This window comes from Martes martes (assembly GCF_963455335.1).
Source record: "Martes martes genome assembly, chromosome: 4".
Lineage (NCBI taxonomy): Eukaryota > Metazoa > Chordata > Mammalia > Carnivora > Mustelidae > Martes > Martes martes.
Genome location: NC_137891.1, coordinates 65,614,676 through 65,637,453, shown reverse-complemented (window position 1 = coordinate 65,637,453; position 22,778 = coordinate 65,614,676). Strand labels below are relative to the sequence as shown.

Sequence of the window (22,778 nt, the reverse complement as noted above, 5' to 3'; positions counted from 1 at the left end):
TATCTTTAAGATCACGTATCTTAACCTGCATTTGTAATCCAATAAATTAAAACAGAGGCAGTTCCTAAAACAAACAAAAAAATAAGAATGTTCAGCCTGGCTCGGTTTTGTTAAGACTTCACAGGGACAATAGCTAGGCAAGACTTCATACTGTCTTTTGACATAGATAAACTCTGACAAAAATGGATCATTTGTCAAGTACATTACATTGTTCCAATAAAATGTGCACTAAAAAATAAGAAAAGTTTGACCAGTATTTGTCCTTTCAGTATAGACCCACCGACAGACTGCTTTCCTAGAGGTATGTCCCCTTTGTTTGACTTCCAGTGTCCCATTTATTAGGATACTGACAAGGGGATCGTATCAGGGTAAACATATTTCACTCATGTCAAGAAAAAGTTATGATGCTTAAAAATCTGAACTCCTAGTTTTCATACATTGCTTTATGTCAGTACATACACATGTATCTACTTAAGATGTTTTAAGTAAGATTTAAAACATCTTATTAAGTAGATTTAAAAATAGTAAATCTAAAGTAAAACTTTCCGTAGGTCAGAGATCCCCAAAGTTTGAGTTGGGAAGTAAATTTAAGTACGTCCTACAAATAATCCAGATGCTATTACTCATTTAGTGAGACTACATCTCAGTTTCTCCATTGATAAAAACTCCTTCACCACAATTCAGTTCCAAACTAATTCATTAGAAGAGGACAATTAACTATAAAATATATTTACAAATAAATTTTCCTTAGATTATTGAGTCTATAGTAACTGAAATATATGTTAAAGTTTTTTTGTTGCTTTTTTAAAATTCAAAACCACGGCTTGCTTTAAGCTGGATAAATAAAACCCTATTAAAAAGTAGAATCAACTCAATATGATCAATGACCATATGACGAATCAGACTGAAGTGTTTGGTTACAAAGAATTCAAGTATCTGTTATGGTTTATAGGAATATGATTTGAAATAAATACAAATCCATGGAACACAAAGGTTTTTTAAAAGAATTTCTGTTAAAAAATAACTAGTTAAACTTTTTATGTCTATTATTCAATATACAAATATAAAATTAAGTAAAATCCTCTTACGCATGTGGGATTGTGGTTTTGAAGATATCCAGTGTGCAGTTACAAGTTTTATCCCAGATTTCTAGGGTAAATTTCTCACCATTCAGAATAACAACATTCTCTAAGCAGTTTGTACCAGATCGTGCTAACTGCTCATTGTCTGTAAAGAAAAGAGCAATTCATTTACATATTGTCGGGGCCACATTTAACACTTTGTGTCACTATTTGCTATATACCTACCTTGCTGCACACACCAGTAGAGCTGGGCAAAAATATCATCCAAAAGTACATCACTGAGTACCTCTAAATACTGAGTGAATACATCACAGATCGCATAAAGTGCATGGTTACAAGTCGTAGTCATCCATTCAGCTTTCTAAGGGAAAAAAGTCATTAAAAGGTCAGACCATTTGTCAACAACCAGAATTAAAGGAGAAATACGCTTGCATGTTTAAAAGCTAAGGCTGTCCATCTTCCTTTCAGAGCACTTACTTCCCTCTAGAATATTACATTCACCTCGACTCACTGAGATCTATTTTTCTCCATTATTCTGTAACAATTTATGTATAAAGTAATTAAACTATTTTTTACATTATTTTTGATTTTAAAAATTATCACTGAATTGTCTTGCTATTAACATTATGACTCTTCTCAAACAATATGCATGAATATCAACATCTGGCCTTGCTCCATTATATGACAGAACATAATGGAGAAATAAAGAGGAAGGAAATAGGAATTTATCCAAGTTTCGCATAAATTTAAAATAAAACTTTCATGCAGTATGGTTACTTGAAAATACCATAAACGGTTAATAGGGCCATACAAAATAAGTGTAAATAATTTATTTTTCTCAAATACATAAAGGACTAATCTGGACTAGTGATAATTTTCATGTACAGTTTTGTGCCAGTGCATATACATATGTCTACATCAGATGTTTTGAGTAAGAGTCCACCTGTAGATTCAAAAATCACAGATCTAAAGTAAAACTTGCTGCAGGCCACACAGTCCCTAATGTTTCATTTAATATAGCTGTATGGGACAAAACAAGAAAACCTGAGGCTCTCTCCGTACATTTATTGAGATTCATGCTATAATTGGTTTGTAGCAAAAGACACTGAAATAAAATAAATAAAACTTATTACTATGTATTCTTTACTCACTTCAGAATAAGAAGTCACTGTGAATATAAAGAAAGCTATGGGTATCTGTAGTTGTGGCAATATTATAATGAGGAAAGAAACTGGAAGTTCAACAAAAACACTGAAAACAACCAATTCATTAACTCAGTTCTATCCCCAAAAAGGATTCTTTTTTTATAAAGACGTAATTTTTTATTATAATGAACAACTCTCCAGGAACTTTTTTTCTTTTCTAAGTACTTGATTTGATCTACTAAACTGTATTAGGGAAAATACTCAGAAACTTTTAACTTGACTGTGTTAAATGAAATTTTTTTCTCTTACCTCTGTCTGCTGTTCTGGCAACTTCATGTTGTCAAAGATTCTGAAAACAATTCTAAATAAATCCTGCCACCAGTGTTTTTCATAAGTGTGGCCATAAGTTTTCATTATCTCGAACATTACTGTTAAACCCCTAAAACAATAAAATACAAGTGGGAAGCTATAACACAAAAAATAAGCCACATCAGAATACCCTCTTAAAATAGTTCTTAGAGGTCATAAAGCTACTAAAAAAGTTTAAAACTGGTTTTAAACTAATAAAAGATATTCAGTTTTAAGAAATTTCCACTGTAAAACTGGTTTCTTTGGGATGCATCATGTAGGAGAAAATTCCAAAGGACTTGGCCTTAAAATGTTTTATTTCACTTTTCTCCCACTCCCACCCCATCATTCCAGCATTTTAAGATTGTAAATGAAATTAAAGATTGCAAATAATCATCATAAAATTGCTTTCTGGGAAATTTTTTTCAAAGAGTTACAGGACTTTTTAGCTAACATTTTAATTGTTCATAGATTATCCCTGAACTAAAAGATTTACAAAACTGATCCACTAAGACATTCATGTGGTAGTTTGTTTCCTACTATATGCCAGGGATAGAACAATGCTTGGCACACAGTAAGTATTTACTGAACAAATAAACTGCTTAATATCAATGCACTGTCTTTTGAATAAGTGTTACAATTAAAACTCAACACTGCCTTCTTGATTCCTTATTATCTTCCTCTAAGTAATAATCCCTTCATGTAATCATTAAAAAACTTGATCTGTTCTTTATATGTTACTTTCTTCTAGCAAAATAGGTATCTTTCCAGTAAGAAAATGGTCTATATTTCTAAAAAGTCTGATGATAAGCCAAAACCAAATGTTATCTGAAAGACTCCATAAGGACTGGTTCGCAGTTCAGCTCATTTGCTGCTATGCTATCTCTGGGTCTGGCACATAATAGGCTCTAACTATTTGTTAAATAAACGTGCAAATGGTACTTTGGTCCTATAGCAACTTCACAGCAATTATTTGATCCATAAGTACCTAATGTGTATAATGAAAAGTAAAGGAGCCATAGTAAAGAAATTCCTGTGAAAGTAACATACTCTTCTTTTGGAGAAGCCTGTTGGAATTCATGTTTCCCCCTACAATGGAACAAGGCTCCCTCTTCCTCCATCTCCTGAGCTTGAAATCCACTTCCTCCCACTCTAAGTAACTGGATGCTAAATCCCACAGCTAGGGATAAGGCGATGTGGGAATCCTGTTTTTTTCCAGGCCCACAAAGCAAACACAGAGCTACAGAGGTTTCCAAGATTTTCACAGTTCAAGAAACCTTTTTGAAAGCAATACTTAAGTTGCTGGTACAGGGGAAAAAGAGTATGTGAGACCCTAGGTTAATTAACCAATCCTAAATCTATAAAATTTTAAGACAATCAAATGAGAACACATGTGAATGTACTGTGCAATTTACACCAATCATGGTATTACATTTTTTAAATGTAATCTAAGTATCAGTCCTTAAAGATCCTGGAATGAAATAAGAAAAGGCCATTACTGAACAAAGTTTACTCATATTTTTCCTCTCCTTTATTAACTAGAATACGTATTTTCTCTTCTCTTTAACAACCAGAACTCCTTCATAATCTCAACATGGAGATATGGCAAGAAGGAAAGTGGGTGGTCCCAGACAAGAACAGGCTCAAAGACTAAGGAAGCAGGAAGATTCTTTATCCCCTCATCAAATAAATTTCTACAAAGAAACAAGGCCAGGTGTGTGCGTGTGTGTATGTATGTATGCCAAGTTTATATGATGTGTCTGTCATGATATATTAGCTGCTCCAATGATGTGGCTGGTCAATGCAAACCTGTAAATCTCAGTAATTTAGTTTACATGAATCAGAGGCTATCTTGAATTTTATCAAGTTCCTAACAGGTCCACTGCCAAACAATTTTCAATGTCTAAAATGCTGTATATTGTTCTTGTGATTATGAAATTCTATTACAAATTCCCAAGGTTTGAGTCCTATTTTGGACTGCTTACCTAATTTTATAAAAATTTCCATGATAACAAATAAAAATGAAGTTTCTTAGGGTATGTATCAAACTCCACCTTGGATGGGGATGAGGGTGGTTGTGGTATAAGAGGAGGAAGGAGAGATTCATGCCTTCATTGTAGTTCTATCACTGATATCTTACAAGTCTCTATTTACTACCTTTCCAATTTTAAAAAAAATCCAATAAAGTTAATTGCCCAAATGATTAATGATTCTCCCTAAAAAGAAGATGGGCAATATAAAAGACAGATTTTATTTAAACGTATAATTAAACTCATGATGCCTCAAGTATTTGTTGACAGGTAACAGGATATACAAATCAGTCATGTCAATTTGGCAGTAAAAAATGTAGGATAAAAATTTTCTATGGGATTGACATTAGCTGTAACTTAAGTGTGAACTGAATCCTTATCCAGTTACAATATATCCATAGAAGTTTCTTTACAAATGAACTATATACTCATATAGATCTTTTACTGAGAATATAGTTTTTGAAAGAGCACATTTCTTTTTTAATAGACCTACATTATCCAAAACTCTGTTACTCTGAAGACCAGACTTCAAAGAGAAATGGTTCTTTATCTAAAGTTCACCACGGATGTGCAATGAGAAATTCTTTTAGCATTCATCAGGAAATAAATTTTGCCACTAACTTCAATTTTTAATTAGAAACAAATGTATGAAAAGACAAAATGTGTAAACTATTAAATTAACATAGAAGCCAAAACTCAAAGTAGTATGCTAGACTAAAATCTGAAGAAAAAGTAGTATTTCCATTTTTACTGTTGCTCCACTTAACATATTTTAAAATCTGCCTATCAAATAATGACTATATTTGATAAAACACATGACTTATGGACTTATGGCCTTCAATTACTGAACTTATGTTCACATAAGAAAAGTTAAATGAAGTCAAAATGAGCCTTTCAAAATCGTAGTTACAAACACTGATTGTTACCTGGTTCTTACATCTAATTTGCATCTATTGATGATACAGGATAACTCAAAGAGAATTGGGAACCATCCTCTCACCCAAACCCTGTCTTCCGGTGCCACGTTCATATCATCACTTGTGTACTCCTTGAAAGCCTTCAAGAAGAAAGGTAGATATACTTAAGGTAAAACATAACACCTGTGTATTATTTCTCCCCCCAAAATTTTTAAATGCTCTACAAATCAAAAGTGAGCCAATTTGATAAACAATTTATAGAAAGAGATTTTAACTGTCTATGAAGAGCACTGCACTAAAATCCTGAAGTTGGCTTCAGCTTCAACTCTGTCATCAGCTTTTCTGTATTATTATATTCAGGAGGTTAAATCAGGCTTCCATTTTTATCCTTTCCCTGGTTATGACACATGCAGCCTTATCAGCTACCCTGGGAAGTATGAAGGTCAAATGAGTCGATGCATGTAAAAAGTACTAAGCTCCCCCATAGGTACACATTAGTATGTAGTCAAAAATCTTACTACCAAATTCTCGATAGTTAGAGATAGGTTTCAATATGCAAGTTAAGGCTGGCAGCCAGGTTGCCAATTCAACTTTTAACTTCAGTGCTTGAGTCCACATGCATCCACAGACAGCCAACTTCAGTACTGTACAGCACCACATGCAAGAAATAGTATGGGCTAACGGCTAAAAACACAGGATTCAGTTCAAATCCTAGGTCTCCTTTACTAGCCCTGCAACCATGGACACATTTTTTAACTTCTTTGTGCCTCAGATTCCTTATCTGTATGTAGATTCCTTATCTACCTATACCATAAAGTTAAGAACATTAAACAAGTTAACGCGTGTAAAGTACTCAGGAAAACACCTGATATCTTTACTAAATGACAGCTATCATTACACTTGGAAAAACAAATACCTAACACCTTTAATAAATGATAGCTATCATTACTGATCACTTAAGTCTGAAACAAGCTCAGATAATTTGGGGGTTTACTGAAAACTAAATGCTTCATATCCCCTCAATTCCCAAATAAACTCTGATCTCAAACTGGAAATAAATGCTCAGCAAAATTTTGTTTACTAAATGACGCTATACCTGAGGTCTATCAGACACATATTTTGCACAATGGCGAATAAGTCGAATTGCTTCCATACTTGTGTCTGGGAAAGCTGCATTGCACGCAAATTCAGACAAACACTTCACTGCATCCTGGAAAGAATCAATGGTCGCTGGAAAGTGTTTTTCAAACACAAGAGCTGAAAGGATGGAAAATATATCAAAATAATTTTTTCAATTATTCTTAACTGCAACAAAAAAACACCAACCCCAGAAGTTAAAACATACTTAAAGGTGAAGGGTTTTGATGTCTAACAGACATCACTTCCTATCTGTCATTACTGCTTACTTAACTGTCTTGAGTAGTGGGGAGAGGTACACAGTGTTTTCTTTACACTATAAACCCAACACACAATACAGTGACAGTATAGTAGGTACTGAATCAGTAGCTGCTGAGATGAATATACAAAACTGCGTTCAACCTATTTGTACTGCAGTCTCAATCTATGAAAAATGATGAGGGTCATCATTATCATCTTTCAGACAGGCTTAACTTACAACCTCAGTATTTAATTCTCCCTTATAGTGTTTCCTTTGGAAAGACCAAAGGAAACACATTCAATGTGCTTACTGTTCTTGCCACTGGTAAACATTCAATAAATGTTAACTATAACAACATAATAACAATATTACTATCATTACGAACTCTCTACAGGCAAACCTTGTTAAACTGAAAACCCAGAATAGGTCTGTGATCTTATATTTCTATTATTTTCTGAACACATTAAAGCTTTGCCTTTTTTTTTTTTTTTTTTTAAACTTGAATGCAGGCAGAAGAATACTCACTGACAATGTGCCCTGTTGTTTGGAATGCAAGTTCCACTATGCTTTCATCTTGATCGGATGCAGCTAGATGAAACACAGAGAAAATGTTCTTCCATCCAGACCGAATGTTAGCAGCTTGAGAATTAACCATTTGTGCTATACACCGTACAACCATATCTCGAATTGTTGGAGACCTAAAATATTAATATAATTGCTTGGATATGCATATACATAAAACCCATCAGTTTTTTTTTTCCTTTCTTCTGTTTTCCCCCTGCTGTGGAAAATAATAAGGTATTTTTCTGATATTAAGCAATTCAACAAATATAATACCTGTTCCTTTTCATTATATGTTCAAAGGGCCTTAAGAAATCCTTCTGGAATCTGAAATTAGCAAGCTCCCCTTTTTCTAAAAACTTCATTGACAATTGCCTCAAGGAGTCTACTGCAAAGATAGCTACATCTTCATTAGGATTACAGCCAACCTGTAATGGCAATAGAAATATAGGGTAATAATGTCAGCAGTGAAAGTCTATTTCTTCATTTTTGTTTTAGAAAAAATATATCACTAAGAACACAAATTGGTAAATCCTAAAATTCTCCACAAAGGCACTAGGTGTACTAACAATATTTCTCAACAAGAAAAACACATTTTAACTAGGTACTTAAAACCTACAGCAATCATTTAAAAAAAAAAACAGGATTCAAAGGTTTTCCTACTTTTAATTACAAAAATGTAATTTTTTTAACCTTTTTTTTTTAAATTCATTTGACAGAGAGAGATCACAGTAGACAGAGAGGCAGGCAGAGAGAGAGAGAGAGGGAAGCAGGCTCCCTGCTGAGCAGAGAGCCTGATGCGGGACTCGATCCCAGGACCCTGAGATCATGACCTGAGCCGAAGGCAGCGGCTTAACCCACTGAGCCACCCAGGCGCCCCAACCTTTTTTTTTTTTTTTTGAAGATTTTATTTATTTATTTGACAGAGATCACAAGTAGGCAGAGAGGCAGGCAGAGAGAGGAGGAAGCAGGCTCCCTGCGGAGCAGAGAGCCCGATGCAGGGCTTGATCCCAGGACCCTGGGATCATGACCTGAGCCGAAGGCAGAGGCTTTAACCCACTGAGCCACCCAGATGCCCCTACAAAAATGTAATTTAAAAAAGGTAGAAAAGGAAAAAAAATCTCAATCAGATTTTAAGGAATTTTAAACAACAAAAAACATTACAAATGTAAGCAAATCCTACAATTATTCAAATACCTTATTAAAATGATCACCGATAACTTCCCAAATTCGAGACCACTGCAATCTTATTCTTCCCATGTTGTAATATGATATTTCTACTATTTTTTGTAGACTAAACATTCTTGGATGTGTAGTGGAAAGTAATTCATCCATAGACACAGCACAGAGCCAACGGACAAAATCCACTATAATATAAACAGATTTATATTTTGTTAGCTTAACTTTCAAGTCTTTTAGCCAAAAACCAATTTATAAGTGAAATAAATGTATATACTTACCAATAGCGTTTCCATCTAGCCTTGTAGACCCTGTAAATATTCTAAAGAAAAGAAACATAATTCAGAAATTTATAAACTCTTACATCTGTTACAGCAATTCAAAAGTAGCATGAGGTACTTCCTACTTTAAATCTGGTTTAAGAGCACAAAAAATCAGGCAGTCAAATAAATTTTAATATATCATTTCATAACAAGTATAGTTTGGATGTTCCTCCCTCCCTCCTTTGCATTCAAAAATAAAATAAAGAATATATTGTTTTAATTTTATTAGTAAGTTTCACAAACACTAGATCAACACAAGACTTAAGATAAGGAAAATATCAGTTTGTAAAACTAAGTGACTAACTGGCAGAGTGCAAAACAGAAGGTATTTTTCAATCTTTCCTGATTATCTACTAGCATTAAACATGTTCTTAAGATGAAAAATTCTTTGTTTTTACAAGTAACATACATTTGATTAGAAAACTCATTATGTTAAATTATAAGCAACCTAACAGAAGCTTGCAAATAGTCTCTAATAGTTTAACTAAGAAGTGGCTAAATAACTTTTTCTGGAAAATTCAAATGTTTATAGTGTTAAGCTGTGTTGTCCAGGTTTGCCCAGCTTTCTTCACTGAACTTTTTCTTTGTTTCAAAGTTTCATATAAGATTTTGGCATAGACCTATTAGTCCTCTTCTAAAGTCTGCATTTTTACTGATGCTCCGGGTTTGTAACCAAGGGTTTGATGTGTCTTCCAGGGTGAACTGATATTCCTCAATTTATACTGTGTACCATAGGATTTGCATGGCAAAAAGGAAACGTTAAAGGCAGAAGCAGGTCAAATAATAAGCTTAGAAATAAAAGTAATCTGGGGCATCTGGGGGGCTCTGTTGGTTAAGTGCCCAACTCCTAGTTTCAGCTCAAGTCGTGATCTCAGGGTCATGACACTGAGCCCCCTGTTGGGCTCCGTGCTTACTACGGAGTCTACTTGGGATGCTCTCTCCCTCTGCCTCCCCTCCCCACCGACCCGCTCACCTCTCTCTCTAAAATAAATAAATCTTAAACAAAAAAAAAGAAATAAAAAGTAATCATAGTAACAGTAATAGCTACCGATAATCAAAAAGTGGGTACTATTCTAGGTGTTTTATGATATATCCACTCACTTAATAATCACAAATAGCCTATGAAGTAGGGACTACTATACTTCTAATTTCATAAAAATAGAAACTGAGGAACAAATATATTTAATCACCTCCTCAAAGTTACAGAATTAGTAAGTGCTACAGCCAAGATTCAAACCAGGATGGGCATACTCCAGGGTCCACCCTCTTAACTACTTTGATATACTGCTTCACACTTACCTGAGCAAAACATAAACACTTAAAATATACCCTGGTTTTTTCCCTACTATGTCCACTATACCCATGTTGTAAGTGTATCATGATTTTTTAACCTCAGTGCCCTTGAATGTCTGTCCATGTGTCCTGGCAATGAGTAACAAATACAAGACAGGAAAAACAGCCTAAAAACTGACAACGTGATGACTCACACTCTGATCTCCTGCTAAGGGAATATTTTAAGATTTCCTCTATTGCTCTTGTCAGTAGAACAAAATAATTCAAAGATCTGGCTGAGAACATCATCTGGGAGAAAAAGTAGAATAATAAAGGCCCCATTTAATCCAGTGGTTAGACTGGATCCAGAGATTAAAAATATACAAAGCCTACAACTTCTCATATGAACAAAAATGAAAATGGCTGGCATACACATTATAAATGTCACTAGGCGATTTCTCAAACACAGGTATTCTCACAGGTGATGGCTATAAAAAAAAATAACCACAATGACAAAACTAAACAGTAAATAGAAGAAACAACAAGAAAAGGAAGAAAAGAAAAAAAAAATTCTTTAGACGGAGAAGGAAGCAAACTGCAAAGAGTAAAGGAGTAAAGAACAGAAGCAGAGATGGAGATTATATGCAATTACAGTGGAAAGAAGCAATAAATTCTCTGAAGGCCCTAAAATGATGGAGAACAAAGACAAAGAAATACCAGTAGCAATCAGACAAGTTTACAAACTCAGGGTGACAAAAGTTAGAGGGAGCGTGCATCCTGAAAAAGGGCATTCAAATTCCTACTCACTTTGGTAGCCTCTGAGAGGTCACTTTATTTCTAGTAATGCCCCGCTACAGAGAAGCCATATGGTAGGAGCTTGGCAGTCTGTGGGGGCATTTCAAGTTCAGCCTTCATAAACTAAGGCACAAGAACGGAGCTATGTTTCACAAAATCAGTCTATGAAACAGATTTTACATTCCCTGTATGAAAAGCCAAGGACAGATGCATGAGAATCTTGTGTGCTAATATTAAAAGACATGTCCAGGGGGTGGGGGGTTGGATGAGCCTTGTGGTGGGTATGAAGGAGGGCACGTATTACATGGAGCACTGGGTGTGGTGCATAAACAATGAATCTTGGAATGCTAAAAATAAATTAATTAATTAAATAACCAAATAAATAAATAAATAAATAACATTTCCTGAAAACTATGAGCAGGAAAACAAAAGATATTATTGCTTCAGCCATAAAATGAAAATCAATGCAGCAATACAAAAAAAAAAAGAGAATAAAGTTGACAAAACCTGCAGATTCTGGACCACATAAACTTTAAACTGTATGCAATACAGAGGCAAACTAAATTACTGTACATGTAAGTAAAAAATTTTTACAGTGAAAATGTCAGAGGTAATACTTATTTCTAAGATCTAATCAGAAGATATTATGAGCAAATGTAGTTGGGGATGAGCTACATGTATTTTCTGAAGGGAGACACAAAGTTCCAAAGTGTGAGATGGGCCAGTATAAAGATAGATCTGGTGTGATTAAAATTAATAAAAACATAAACTATGGTACTGGTTTTTAACTTTCAGTGGTAACTCATTCCTGGACAAAATCGATTCCTATACAGTTAGAATAGCTTTTAATAAAATCATATATTTTTTCTCTTAATAAACAGGCACTATAAATAATTAAGCAAAAAAAAATTACTTTGATTTTAAACATTTACTTCCTATACTTGTCATAACAGATTATTCAGAACACCAGACGTAAGGACAAGAAAATGACTTGTTACAAGTACAAAACTTTCCAGGATGATGCCTGACAATGTTCACTACACTGACTTGTATACTTCCTAAGTTATCTGACTTAGCTTATGAATTTAGAGTCAGAATATTACATATGAAAATATACTCAGATACTGAGAAAGAAATTCAGAAGAAATTTAATGAGAAAGTTAAAAGCACCACACAAGAATATAATCTAATAGTAAATCAAAGATGTAACTTTTAATGCTTTTATTACAAGCTAAAATTTAAATGTTGAGGTTTTGTGTAAAATCAGACATTGGATTTCTGTTTGCAGAAATTATCTGGTGATGATGAGTTTGAGACAACAAAGTACTAACAGAATTTATGTTAAGACTCCTCTAAAATACCTTAAATTCTTAAAATGGAGAGGCATATCATTTACTCAAACGAGTGGTATGTCTCCTCGCAACAAACAGTGGATGGATGGATAAATTAGAACTGGCTTTGGTCATATAAAATATACTATGGATATAAATAGTATGTAAAATGTTAACTCTTGCCTGAAGAGATTCTCATAATGACAGTAAAATCATCTGGAAACAAGCTACCCTGACAGCAGAAGGGCATACATTATTACACTGCTCTCCAGCTGTACATGCAGGCAGAGAGGTGGAGAGGGAAGAGCGTACGCTGAAGGGACGTGCTGCCTGAATATATGTCCTGGCACCACTCCTCAAAATTCTTTGTGGCTGAAACCGTTATTGCAACAATAATCAAGATAAGATTAGTTGTGGGGATGAGCAAGTTATTTAGGCACCCCTGTCTCAGTTTCCTCATTTATAAATTAAGGACAATAATAATACTCATGCCATGAAGTTGCTGGAAGTATCAAGTGATAAGTAATACCCGGAAAGTACTTTGAAAAGTGCCAAGCACATGGTAAGCCTTCAAGTCATACAGGGAGTATTAGAGGATATGCAATCTTTTTTCAGCCTTCACTAGGAAAAGGCAAATGACCTCCTTCCCTTATAAAAAAAAAGAGTATGCAAGTGAAGATTACAAGTTCTTTTCAAAGAAAAAGTGGCAGGGAATATTTCCAGGATCAGTAGCCACTGAATACTCTAGTTCAGTCTGTACTGAAGAGCAAGAAGTTTTATCTGAAGTAAAATTCTGGATTAGCACAAGTCTCCAAGCACCAAGAAAAAATACATCCTATACATCTGCAAGTTTCACCAGAAGTAATAAAAAAATTTAAATGTCAGTGTTGTGAAATGTTAAGTTTCAAATATTTGGGCATTCATCTAGAAAAAGCTAATCTTCAGAAGAACACTTAGTATGGGGTCACTTTTAGAAAATAAACTAAAAATGAGAAATATTTGGTAATAAGACACACTCTGAAGTCCTTTCCAAAGAAGTTTGCAATGAGAATTGCCAGCAAATCCTTCATTTACCCATAATGCAGTCTTACATCAAATAGAACCTGAAAGATTACACACCATTTTCATTAAGGGATAATGATACCAATTAGTTTTCTATAAAGAAAATAAAACATGTGTTTCTTTTTCATCAAGATTCCCATTTCCCTAATGCCCATTAATGTCTAATTTATATTAATGTAAATTTTCATACTGTTTATCTCCTTCCTATATTCCACGATCCGAAGAGCAAAATTATAGGTACTTTACCATCAAATCACCGTCTATCACAATATATAGTCTACTGCTTAAGGAAAGTTATTTTGGCAGTAATTTTTCTTTTTTTAACCATTACAGAGCAAAATGTACCTAAATGTTACAGAATTAAAATAGTATTCATTTGAAAAAGAAAAAAAATAAATACTTTACCTATCTACAGCAACAACAACACTTTGAGAACTGGTTTCTCCAATGGATTCCTGAATACTTGCTATCTGCTTCCAGTCCACATTTCCTCCGACTACCACACATAAAAGAGAGTCATTTCAGTTCAAAAATAATTCAGTGGAAGAATACACTTATAGTTCTAAAACATATATCTGAAATCAGTTATTTTCCTATGAAAGAAACAAAGCTTTGGGTAAATAATTCTTTTGGCATCAGTGACCTATCAAGGCCAAATGCGCTTAATTAGCTATACTAAATGGCATACAGACATGGATGGTTATAAAGACAAATTGTGCTTCCAGAGATTAACAAATTAGGGGCACTGAGAATTCAGACCACTAAATTAAAGACGGTACGCATAATTTCCCTTAATGTTTAAGAAACACTAACTGTAGTTCCAATGCTATCTTCTCAGGATTCCCAATTCCATATAATTAGATCTCCCTTTTTAATTTCCAGTCCTCTATTTACACACGCTTTTTGGAATTTTAACTGTATTTTCTAATATCTTCTTATTTAAAAGAATCATTTCTCTTTCCCCCCAAAATCGGTTCCATATGTTGGACAGCAGAACAATTTTCCCAGTTTTCAAACTCTTAATCTCAAAATCATCTTTGATATCTTCCCCTCCTCCACCAGTCACTAAATCTTTCTTTTGAACTGTTTCTGGAACCATTCCTTCATTTTCATCCCTACTCAGTTTAGAGCCCTGTAATTCTAGGGCCATATTATGGATAGTTTCCTGACTGCTTTCCTTGCTGCTAATTTCTCCCCTCTTCAATCTCTCTTTCTAGTCTCCTGTCAGATTAATTCTTCTATCTCATCATATTCATTCTGCTTACTATGACTTTCAGGATAAAGCATAAACTTTTAAAGCCTAGCATTTAAGGCAGTGCCCTTCAACATTCTAGCCATTACAAAATCTATTCAGGCCACCCCTCAGCTATCTAAAACCCAAACTGAGTTCTCAGGAAGGATTCCTCCCATTGTTCCTCTGAATGAAGCATTTACTTAAATAAGTAATAGTCAGATCAGGATTTCTTCCATACAGTTTCATGTAAATTACTATGGTGTGTTAATGTTGCCTTCTCAGCACAATTAAAAGTTCCCAAGGCAAGAAATCAGGTCACACACGCATTTTTTTGGTTGTTATTTCTCGGCATCACTCCATATTAAGTCCAAAGGAGATACTAAGAAATATCTGTTGACTCAACTGACCAGATACTCACTAAATGCCTTTATGACTGCAACCATAATGGATGATGATATTATTTAAAGAAGTTGAATTCAAATTCTCTACCAGGAACTGAACAATGTAAAAAAGATGCGATCCTTGACCTCAGAGAGTTTATAATTTACCAGGAGCCACAGACTGAGACAGACTTATAATCACCTTAAGTAAAATGCAGTTAATTCCTTCACTGACAAGATAAACTAATGACATTTAATACAAGCTTTGCTAAACAGAACTAATTTTGGTAGGGGAAGGAGAATAGGGGTATTAGCTCATGAAAAACCCTCATATACAATGATGTATTAATTCAAGTTGGACCCAGAAGGATAATCACGTAGAAAAGGAGCAGTGTATACAAACTAATGGAAGGATGACAGTAAACATCATGTTTTAACACACTTGGTTAAAGCCATAATGGAGGATGTAGCTGGGGACAAGAGAGATGGGACAGAACAGTAGTAGGAAATGAAGCTAGAAAGAAAGGCTAACCTTAAAACGTGAAGAACCTTGACTGTTATACTTAGTGTATTGCTTTTGAAAACAGGGAATAATATGGGGCACCTGGGTGGCTCAGTTGGTTAAGCGACTGACTCTTCATTTCAGCTCAAGTCATGATCTCGGGGTCCTGGGATCGACCCTATGTCAGGCTCTCTACTTGGGAGGTAGTCTGCTTCTCTCCCTCTCCTTCTTCCTCTGCCTCTCACCCCTGCTCATGCACATGTGTGCATACTCTCTCTCAAATAAATAAATCTCCAAAAAAAAAAAAAAAGACTGAAAACAAGCAACAACAGACTTTTTAGAAGACTGACATAATGCAACCTATTTTCTAAAAGATAATTTTGGTACTATCTGTAGAACACAGTGAAATAGGAGATACTAGAGCTAGAAAGACAAAGAGTCTATTTCTATAATATAAGTGAACAAAGATGAAAACCTGAAATAAGTGACAAGAGAACTGGAGTGGTTAGGAGAATAGTGTCAAGCAACACTTGGAGCACATTAGCACATTACAGGAATTTAACGAAGAAAAATCTGTAAGAAAAAGTAATGCTCATAACCACTAACTTCTTTCATGTACCATCTGAATATTCTTCCTAGAAAGCTTTTATTTTTATATTTAAGAGGTTTAATTTTTATATTTAAATATAGTAATCTGTAATCATTAAGAAATATATTTAGAGGAATAAAAAAAAAATTGTTTACCAATCCAAAGAACCTATTTCAAAAACACATGGACTCTTCCAAAGATCTGTATAACAGCACACCATAATAGATTAATAGTTCCATCTTTACCAAACAAATCACTCAGAAGCACAAATAGTTAAATAAAGAACAAAGAGGTAGCAGTGAATATTCACTTAAGATTCTTATGTCCAGGGGTGCCTGGGTGGCTCGGTGGGTTAAAGCCTCTGCCTTCTGCTCCGGTCATGATCCCTGGGTCCTGGGATGGCACCCCGCATCGGGCTCTCTGCTCGGCAGGGAGCCTGCTTCCCTTCCTCTCTCTCTCTCTCTGCGTGCCTCTCTGCCTACTTGTGATCTCTATCGAATGAATAGATAAAATCTTAAAAAAAAATTTGTATGTCCAAAGCACTGAATATTTAAACTTTGACATACACCTTAAGAGCACAGTATAGATACAATTCTATCATATACTACGTGGGCGCCTGGGTGGTTTAGTTGGTTAAGCATCTGCTGGCTCAGGTCATGATCTCAGGGTCCTGGGATCGAGCCCTGTCGGGCTCCCTGCTCAGCGGGGAGTCTGCTTCTCCTTCTGCCTCTCACTTGTGCTCTCTTTCTCCTTCCTTCTCAAATAAACAAATAAAATCCTTTTAAAAAAATATGCTGTGTATTCTTAATAATTAAGTGGAAGTACAGACTTGATATCAGTCAGAAAGTCAGATAAACATATACTCAACCCCATTATGGTAGTTACGTGGAATACTAGAAGGTGGATGCTATCAATAAAGGAGGATATTAATTTATTTTTTAAAGACCATATATATACAGAATGTCTGGACTACATCCTCTTCTAGCCTAAATTCTGACTACAGCATCCTGCTGAAGAAAACATCTGTTGCTTGAGTAAACGACAGGGCACAGATGGACAGGGATGGACTGGGCTAGCTGATAACCAATGAGATGGCTTGAAGGGAAAACTCTGCCCAACAGGGGACAAGTCAACAGACTGAATCCCTCTAGGATATAGACTCAAAAATGAGAGACCTAATCAATCAGGAATGAGTGGAGAATGGAGCAAGCCAAAAAGAGAAGTAGATGAGATAAGATGAAATCTAGATAAAGCCTGAAAGAGAAGTGGAAGAATATGGCTGGTTGCTTGAGTGGCTTGGAAGCCTGAACTTTTAGTTTCATTTCTAGATCCAAAAAGTGTTTATTTTCATGTAATTTCCATTTTCCTGAAGTGAGAAGGCAAGTCATCTCATGTTCTTACAACTTAAGTAGTCCAACAATAATGATTAAACTAATTTTACTTTCAAGTATATGAGGAAACATTACCAGCAAGTATCATTATTTCTCTTGACTAAAACTTTTAAAAGATAAAATACACCACCAGTATTTTATTTTTAGTGTAACCTACTTCTATTACTTGCCGAAGTTAAGCCCTGGCAATTTGCACCTGTCATTATTTTAGTCTTCTTGTACTCCTAAGGCCTTGTCCAAAAAGAAAATGAATAAGGCGGTGGGGGGGGGGGGGCTTTCAAAAGTTACTGAATCAATCAATGCACATTTCATTTCACTTGTTGGTAAGTATTTTTCATCTGTATCTCAGACTTCCAGGTGATACAAGTCACCATAAATGTGCTCACTGGTTCTAAATTCTGCTGGCCAAGTTATTAGGTCTACACCTTCACATCCTAAAACCACCACATCTAAGATCCAACTGGGGTAACAGAATGGCCCTGCCGGCTGCCATGGCTGAAATATCACTAAGAAATAACTGTCCCCAGTCCAGCTTGAAGCCACACATGGTCCTGGTGTTGCTTCTTTCCCTATGGATCATTTTTTCAAACTTGGAAGGTTTTTTTGGATTTCCTTATAAATTTTTACTGTGAGCAACAACAGAGAAATCACTAAAAGATAAAAAGATAGAAAATATCCAGAAATACAGTGCTAGAGTAGAAACCTTAAAAGGTAAATATTCCTAGATCTCATCTCTTTCCTGCTCTTTTTAAGTCATGTCTCTAAATTTCTTGGATGGAAGTGGGGTGGGGAAAATGGCTAGCGAACAATCCACAAACCATTAATATACCAGCCACTGTGTGAAGTCCATTTATACATATTCTTATTTAATCCTAAGACTCCTATAGGTAGATATTACTATTAGTTTGCAGAAGTGGAAATCAAAGCTCAGAGAGTTAAAGTAACTTGCACAGAGTAAGGAAGATATACGAAAGAATTCAAACCCCAAAGTATGGTATTCAAAGCCAAAGACAGTCCAAATGTTGTTTCTTCCCTGGTGATACTCTTTCCATTTATGACTCAAAATCTATTGTCTCTGGGGCTCCTGGGTGGCTCAGTCGTTGGACGTATGCCTTCAGCTCAGGTCATGATGGTCCTGGGGTCCTGGGATCCAGCCCTAGGCTCCCTGCTCCCTGGGCTCCCTGCTCGGCGGGAGGTCTGCTTCTCCCTCTCACGCCCCCTGCTTGTGTTCCCTCTCTCACTGTGTCTCTGTCAAATAAATAAAATCTTAAAAAACAATGTACTGTCTTTAGTTCTTCTGTAGCCATTGTCACCAGGATTTTCCTTTGTTCTACTGGGTTAAATCTGGAAGTTCCTGGCCACATTGAGCAGATAAGGAACCACGGGAAAGTTTCTATACCAGTATAAGAGTTTTGTTAGGACTGCATAGTGCCTTTTAAGAAATCTGAATGTGAATGCTTTCTCCAGCTGCCCCAACTATTTATCATCTTATACAAGCCTTCACTCATTTAAGTTACCTGCTTAGTGTTGAAAATAGGTCATTTTAAATTGCGCCTTTCTCCTATTCCCAACTATGAGATTTAGACTAAGGGCCACTTAATGTTGCAAACCAGACCAGGCAAAAATGGTCTGGTTCTCTTCATGGTCTTCTTCCTTTTCCCATAAGGTTAGCCAAAGGGCATTTAATCATCTCCCTCTAATTGTATTTCATTGCCAGAATAAAGTTACATATATTGAACAAGTTAATAATCTCTGACACTTCATAAAAATAATTTTTAAAATTCTCACCTAGCCCCAGACCCACAAATTCATCAGGAGCCTGATCTTTTGTTCCAGTAAGAGATCCTTCTCTGCCCCGTACTGTTCCAGAAATGTATCGAGGTTTCACTCCAGTTCCTATAAGCTGTGCAAGCTCCAACTGACTGATGCACTTCAGAATCTTCATTATTTAGAAAAAATAATAATTCCAAGTTAAAAATGATTACAAAAATACTTAAACATACAAAGCCAGTATTTAAATATAGGCTACATTATAAATCATTATAAAAAGCTAAATTAAACGTATCCTGAATACACTAAATTTTTTCCCAAACACTTTAAGCATGTCAGTGAGTAGAATATTAAGCATTAAATCATTTTATAAACCAAACTGCAAAGTTGAAAATAAAGTGCTTATACCTCATGCCACGAATTTCCTAAATAATTTCCATCTGTATGAGCCACAGTGATAAGGGTTTTTATTGTGTCAATGTTCTTCTGTTTCATTTCAGTAATACCAGAACTCACAGTAAGTAAAGTAAATCTTGCTAGTGCCTGGACATATGCATCTCTTTCCAGCTATAAAAAAGAAAAAAGGATACTTACATTGTTAAAAATGTAAAAACACAACAGAGTGATCCCTAATCCCCTACTGACAAACTGTTTACTTGTTTAGTAAGTTTTTAACTGACAAATTACATACCTCAAACTATAGTGTTTTTATTTAAGATGATAAAATAAAAAAGGATGAATTTCTAAAATCTAAACACAATGGAGATGTCAAATCAAGATGCTATTTTAGTGACAACAAATGAATTCATATAGTAAAAAACATTCCTGGAGTGCTTATGTTTCAAGTACTGTGCAGACTGGCAGAAACATAATTTATAAATGTGCTTGTTTTTTCTCTACAGCTAGGCTGTGCTTTTTAAGCCATAACATTCATAAATAAATGTGAAATGGGTTTTTTTTTTTAAAGAAGGCAAGCTTTGGCTAAAATTTATTATCAGACAAAGTATATAAATTACTAGAAGGGCCTGGCTTCATGAAAATTAAAATACTTGGTTCTTTTCAAGGTAACTTTTCTTAGGTTTAAGTGAAGTTATAAAGTAATATATATAAGCACATTAAGAATGAAAAAGTATGATACAGTAAGAATGAACATGCAACATATTTAAATAAGATGTTCAAATAAACATATAGAAATTCAAAGTCTTAGAAACTTTGGCTACAGCTAATATTCTGCAGAGAAAAAAAATGCTAACCAAAGTTGCTATGATGAATTCCAGATGCATCAATACAGAACCACCTCTTCTGTCAGTTTCTTGGAAAATTAAACATTAGATGCACTTAAATTCCATCATAAACTTGAAATTAGTTTTTGGTAAGTCAAACATCAAAAAATAATTTTAATTATAGCCATGACATATGTAATTTATGTTTTCCAGACTGGCTACAAAGGCAAAATTCTTTGTTACCTGAATGCTGAAAATGCATGCAATTCTGATTGCACATCTTATACCTTCCAGGCAAAGAGAGGCTACTTCAGTATCATCACAATCTTGCAGACCCACACTAAATGCGGCCAGAAAAGGTGTCCAAGCCAACTAGAAAAATTAAAAATTGAAACTATATCATGAATATCAAGTGATAATTAAATTTTATGATAGTAATACATTGATATTTCTCAAAGCTTCAGATAATAAATGATTTGAAAAAGTTCTGAGAAAAAAAAATGAGTTTTTTGGGGGGAAAAAATACGTAATGTTTCCTGGGCTTAAATAAGTGACAGACAGGAAGACAGTAAGACTACAAATTCAGTAGAGGACCTCAGGCATATTTTAAGTACAGAATCTATAAATTATTCACATCAATAAGAAATGGAAACTGTCACTATTCACAAATGCTATTAGTCTTAACCCTACTTTCAGAATTCATCTCTCCCTGCAAGATTTGTCCCTTGCAGTATTTCACAGATTTTATTTCTAAGAAAATTCTTTTAGTCATTTTTCTACTCGCAATAATTACATTATTCTTTTTTCTTTCAGCTTGCTCCCTGGACATCATTTAGCCTTACTTCTTTTATAGTCAAATATTTTACCTTGAAATATCAGTGATATGCCTGGTTCCTTGTTGGACAACACTTTAAAAGTATAGTTCAATAAAATACTTCTTTGTTACAAACTGCGAAAACCAACAAATACTAAATTTTACCAGTAGGTAACACTGAATACCTAATGTAAACCAAACAAAAAGGGCTACTTTGGACTACTGAAAATTCTGACATCAAAACATATGAGTATATATTGGTGTGTGCTTGTGTAACTTTTAACTGTCTAATATGAGCATTTGTTGCTTTTAATAGGTTCTAATGAAGCAAAACTATATATCTATGTAACCATAAAGATGAAAAGATTTATACCAGTGTACTGTAAAAATGACAACTGGAATTTTTAAAAAAGCAAAGTTTTCAAGATTATTAAGAAGAAAACGTACCCAAAGGATTACCCAAAGCTTTGTTTGTAACATCAGAAAGTTTACAAGTATATAATTCCTAAACAAAGAAACATAAGCCACAGTACCTTATTTCTAGTCCTAGCTCTGCCACTTAATCTCTCTGAACCTCATTTTCTCCCTCTTTAATATCTGGACTGCCACTACAGAAAGGTGTTTTGGGAAGCATATGAAGTACAATACTTTTAAAATGTGAAGTACCCCATGGAAGTAATAAATTAAATGTTCTATTGTAAGAAAAGAAACAGCACATCTATTCAGAAACCTGTGCAATATTTATACAAGAGAAGTATAAATGGTTCTTAAGCCAGTGAAAAAATATGTTTAACTCCATCAGGAATTAAAGACAATGATTTATCCTATCAAACTACACCTAATATCCAGGGGTCAGTGAAATTATCCATTCATACTGAATATGCCTTTGGAAAATACAATTTGGCAATATTTAAAAAGATTCTTAATAATATTCATATCCCTTAATACTGTATCACATCTTAAAAATCTCTCAATTTATTCTGCTACTTAGCCAATGCTTCTTTATTGAACACTTACTATAAGCTAAGAATGGTGCAAGATATTGGGAAAAGTAAACAGAACATAGTCCCTTGCCACATGGAACTTAAAATCTAGTAAAAAGATAGATACTAAATTCTAAAAATCAGTAAATATATAAACACAACAGTTGTAAATACAATGAAGGATAAGCATAGCACACTATGAAAAGGGACCAAATTTGGATGGTGGGGGTAGGGTAGACCTGTCTGAAAAGGTAACATTTTAAAGCTGAAACCACTTGGGCAAAGAAAGAACAGGCATTCTAGACAAAAGACAGCTTGTAAGAATGCTCGAAGAGAAAATAATTTAGTATGTTCTAGAAACTGAAGGAATGCTAGTGTGACTGCAGCCTAGTAAAACAAAAGAAATCTAGCAATGAGGCTGGAAAGGCAGGTGGAACCAGACCACACAAGGTTGCAGATGTGGGTGTGT

General features: G+C 34.7%; 1 protein-coding gene across 1 annotated transcript in view; it reads right to left on the bottom strand.

Annotated features, from left to right (window-relative positions):
- ARFGEF1 (ARF guanine nucleotide exchange factor 1) overlaps window positions 1–22,778 on the bottom strand; it is a 147,385-nt gene that overhangs the window by 18,197 nt on the left and 106,410 nt on the right. Inside the window, exons 20-32 of the mRNA XM_080801137.1 lie at window positions 20,756–20,884; window positions 19,698–19,856; window positions 19,308–19,458; window positions 13,829–13,919; window positions 8,922–8,962; window positions 8,659–8,828; window positions 7,738–7,889; window positions 7,426–7,598; window positions 6,619–6,779; window positions 5,532–5,662; window positions 2,537–2,666; window positions 1,308–1,443; window positions 1,089–1,227 (exon numbers count right to left, since the gene is read on the bottom strand). Coding sequence (XP_080657263.1) covers window positions 1,089–1,227; window positions 1,308–1,443; window positions 2,537–2,666; window positions 5,532–5,662; window positions 6,619–6,779; window positions 7,426–7,598; window positions 7,738–7,889; window positions 8,659–8,828; window positions 8,922–8,962; window positions 13,829–13,919; window positions 19,308–19,458; window positions 19,698–19,856; window positions 20,756–20,884 — 1,763 coding nt within the window. The remainder of the gene's footprint in view (window positions 1–1,088; window positions 1,228–1,307; window positions 1,444–2,536; window positions 2,667–5,531; window positions 5,663–6,618; window positions 6,780–7,425; window positions 7,599–7,737; window positions 7,890–8,658; window positions 8,829–8,921; window positions 8,963–13,828; window positions 13,920–19,307; window positions 19,459–19,697; window positions 19,857–20,755; window positions 20,885–22,778) is intronic.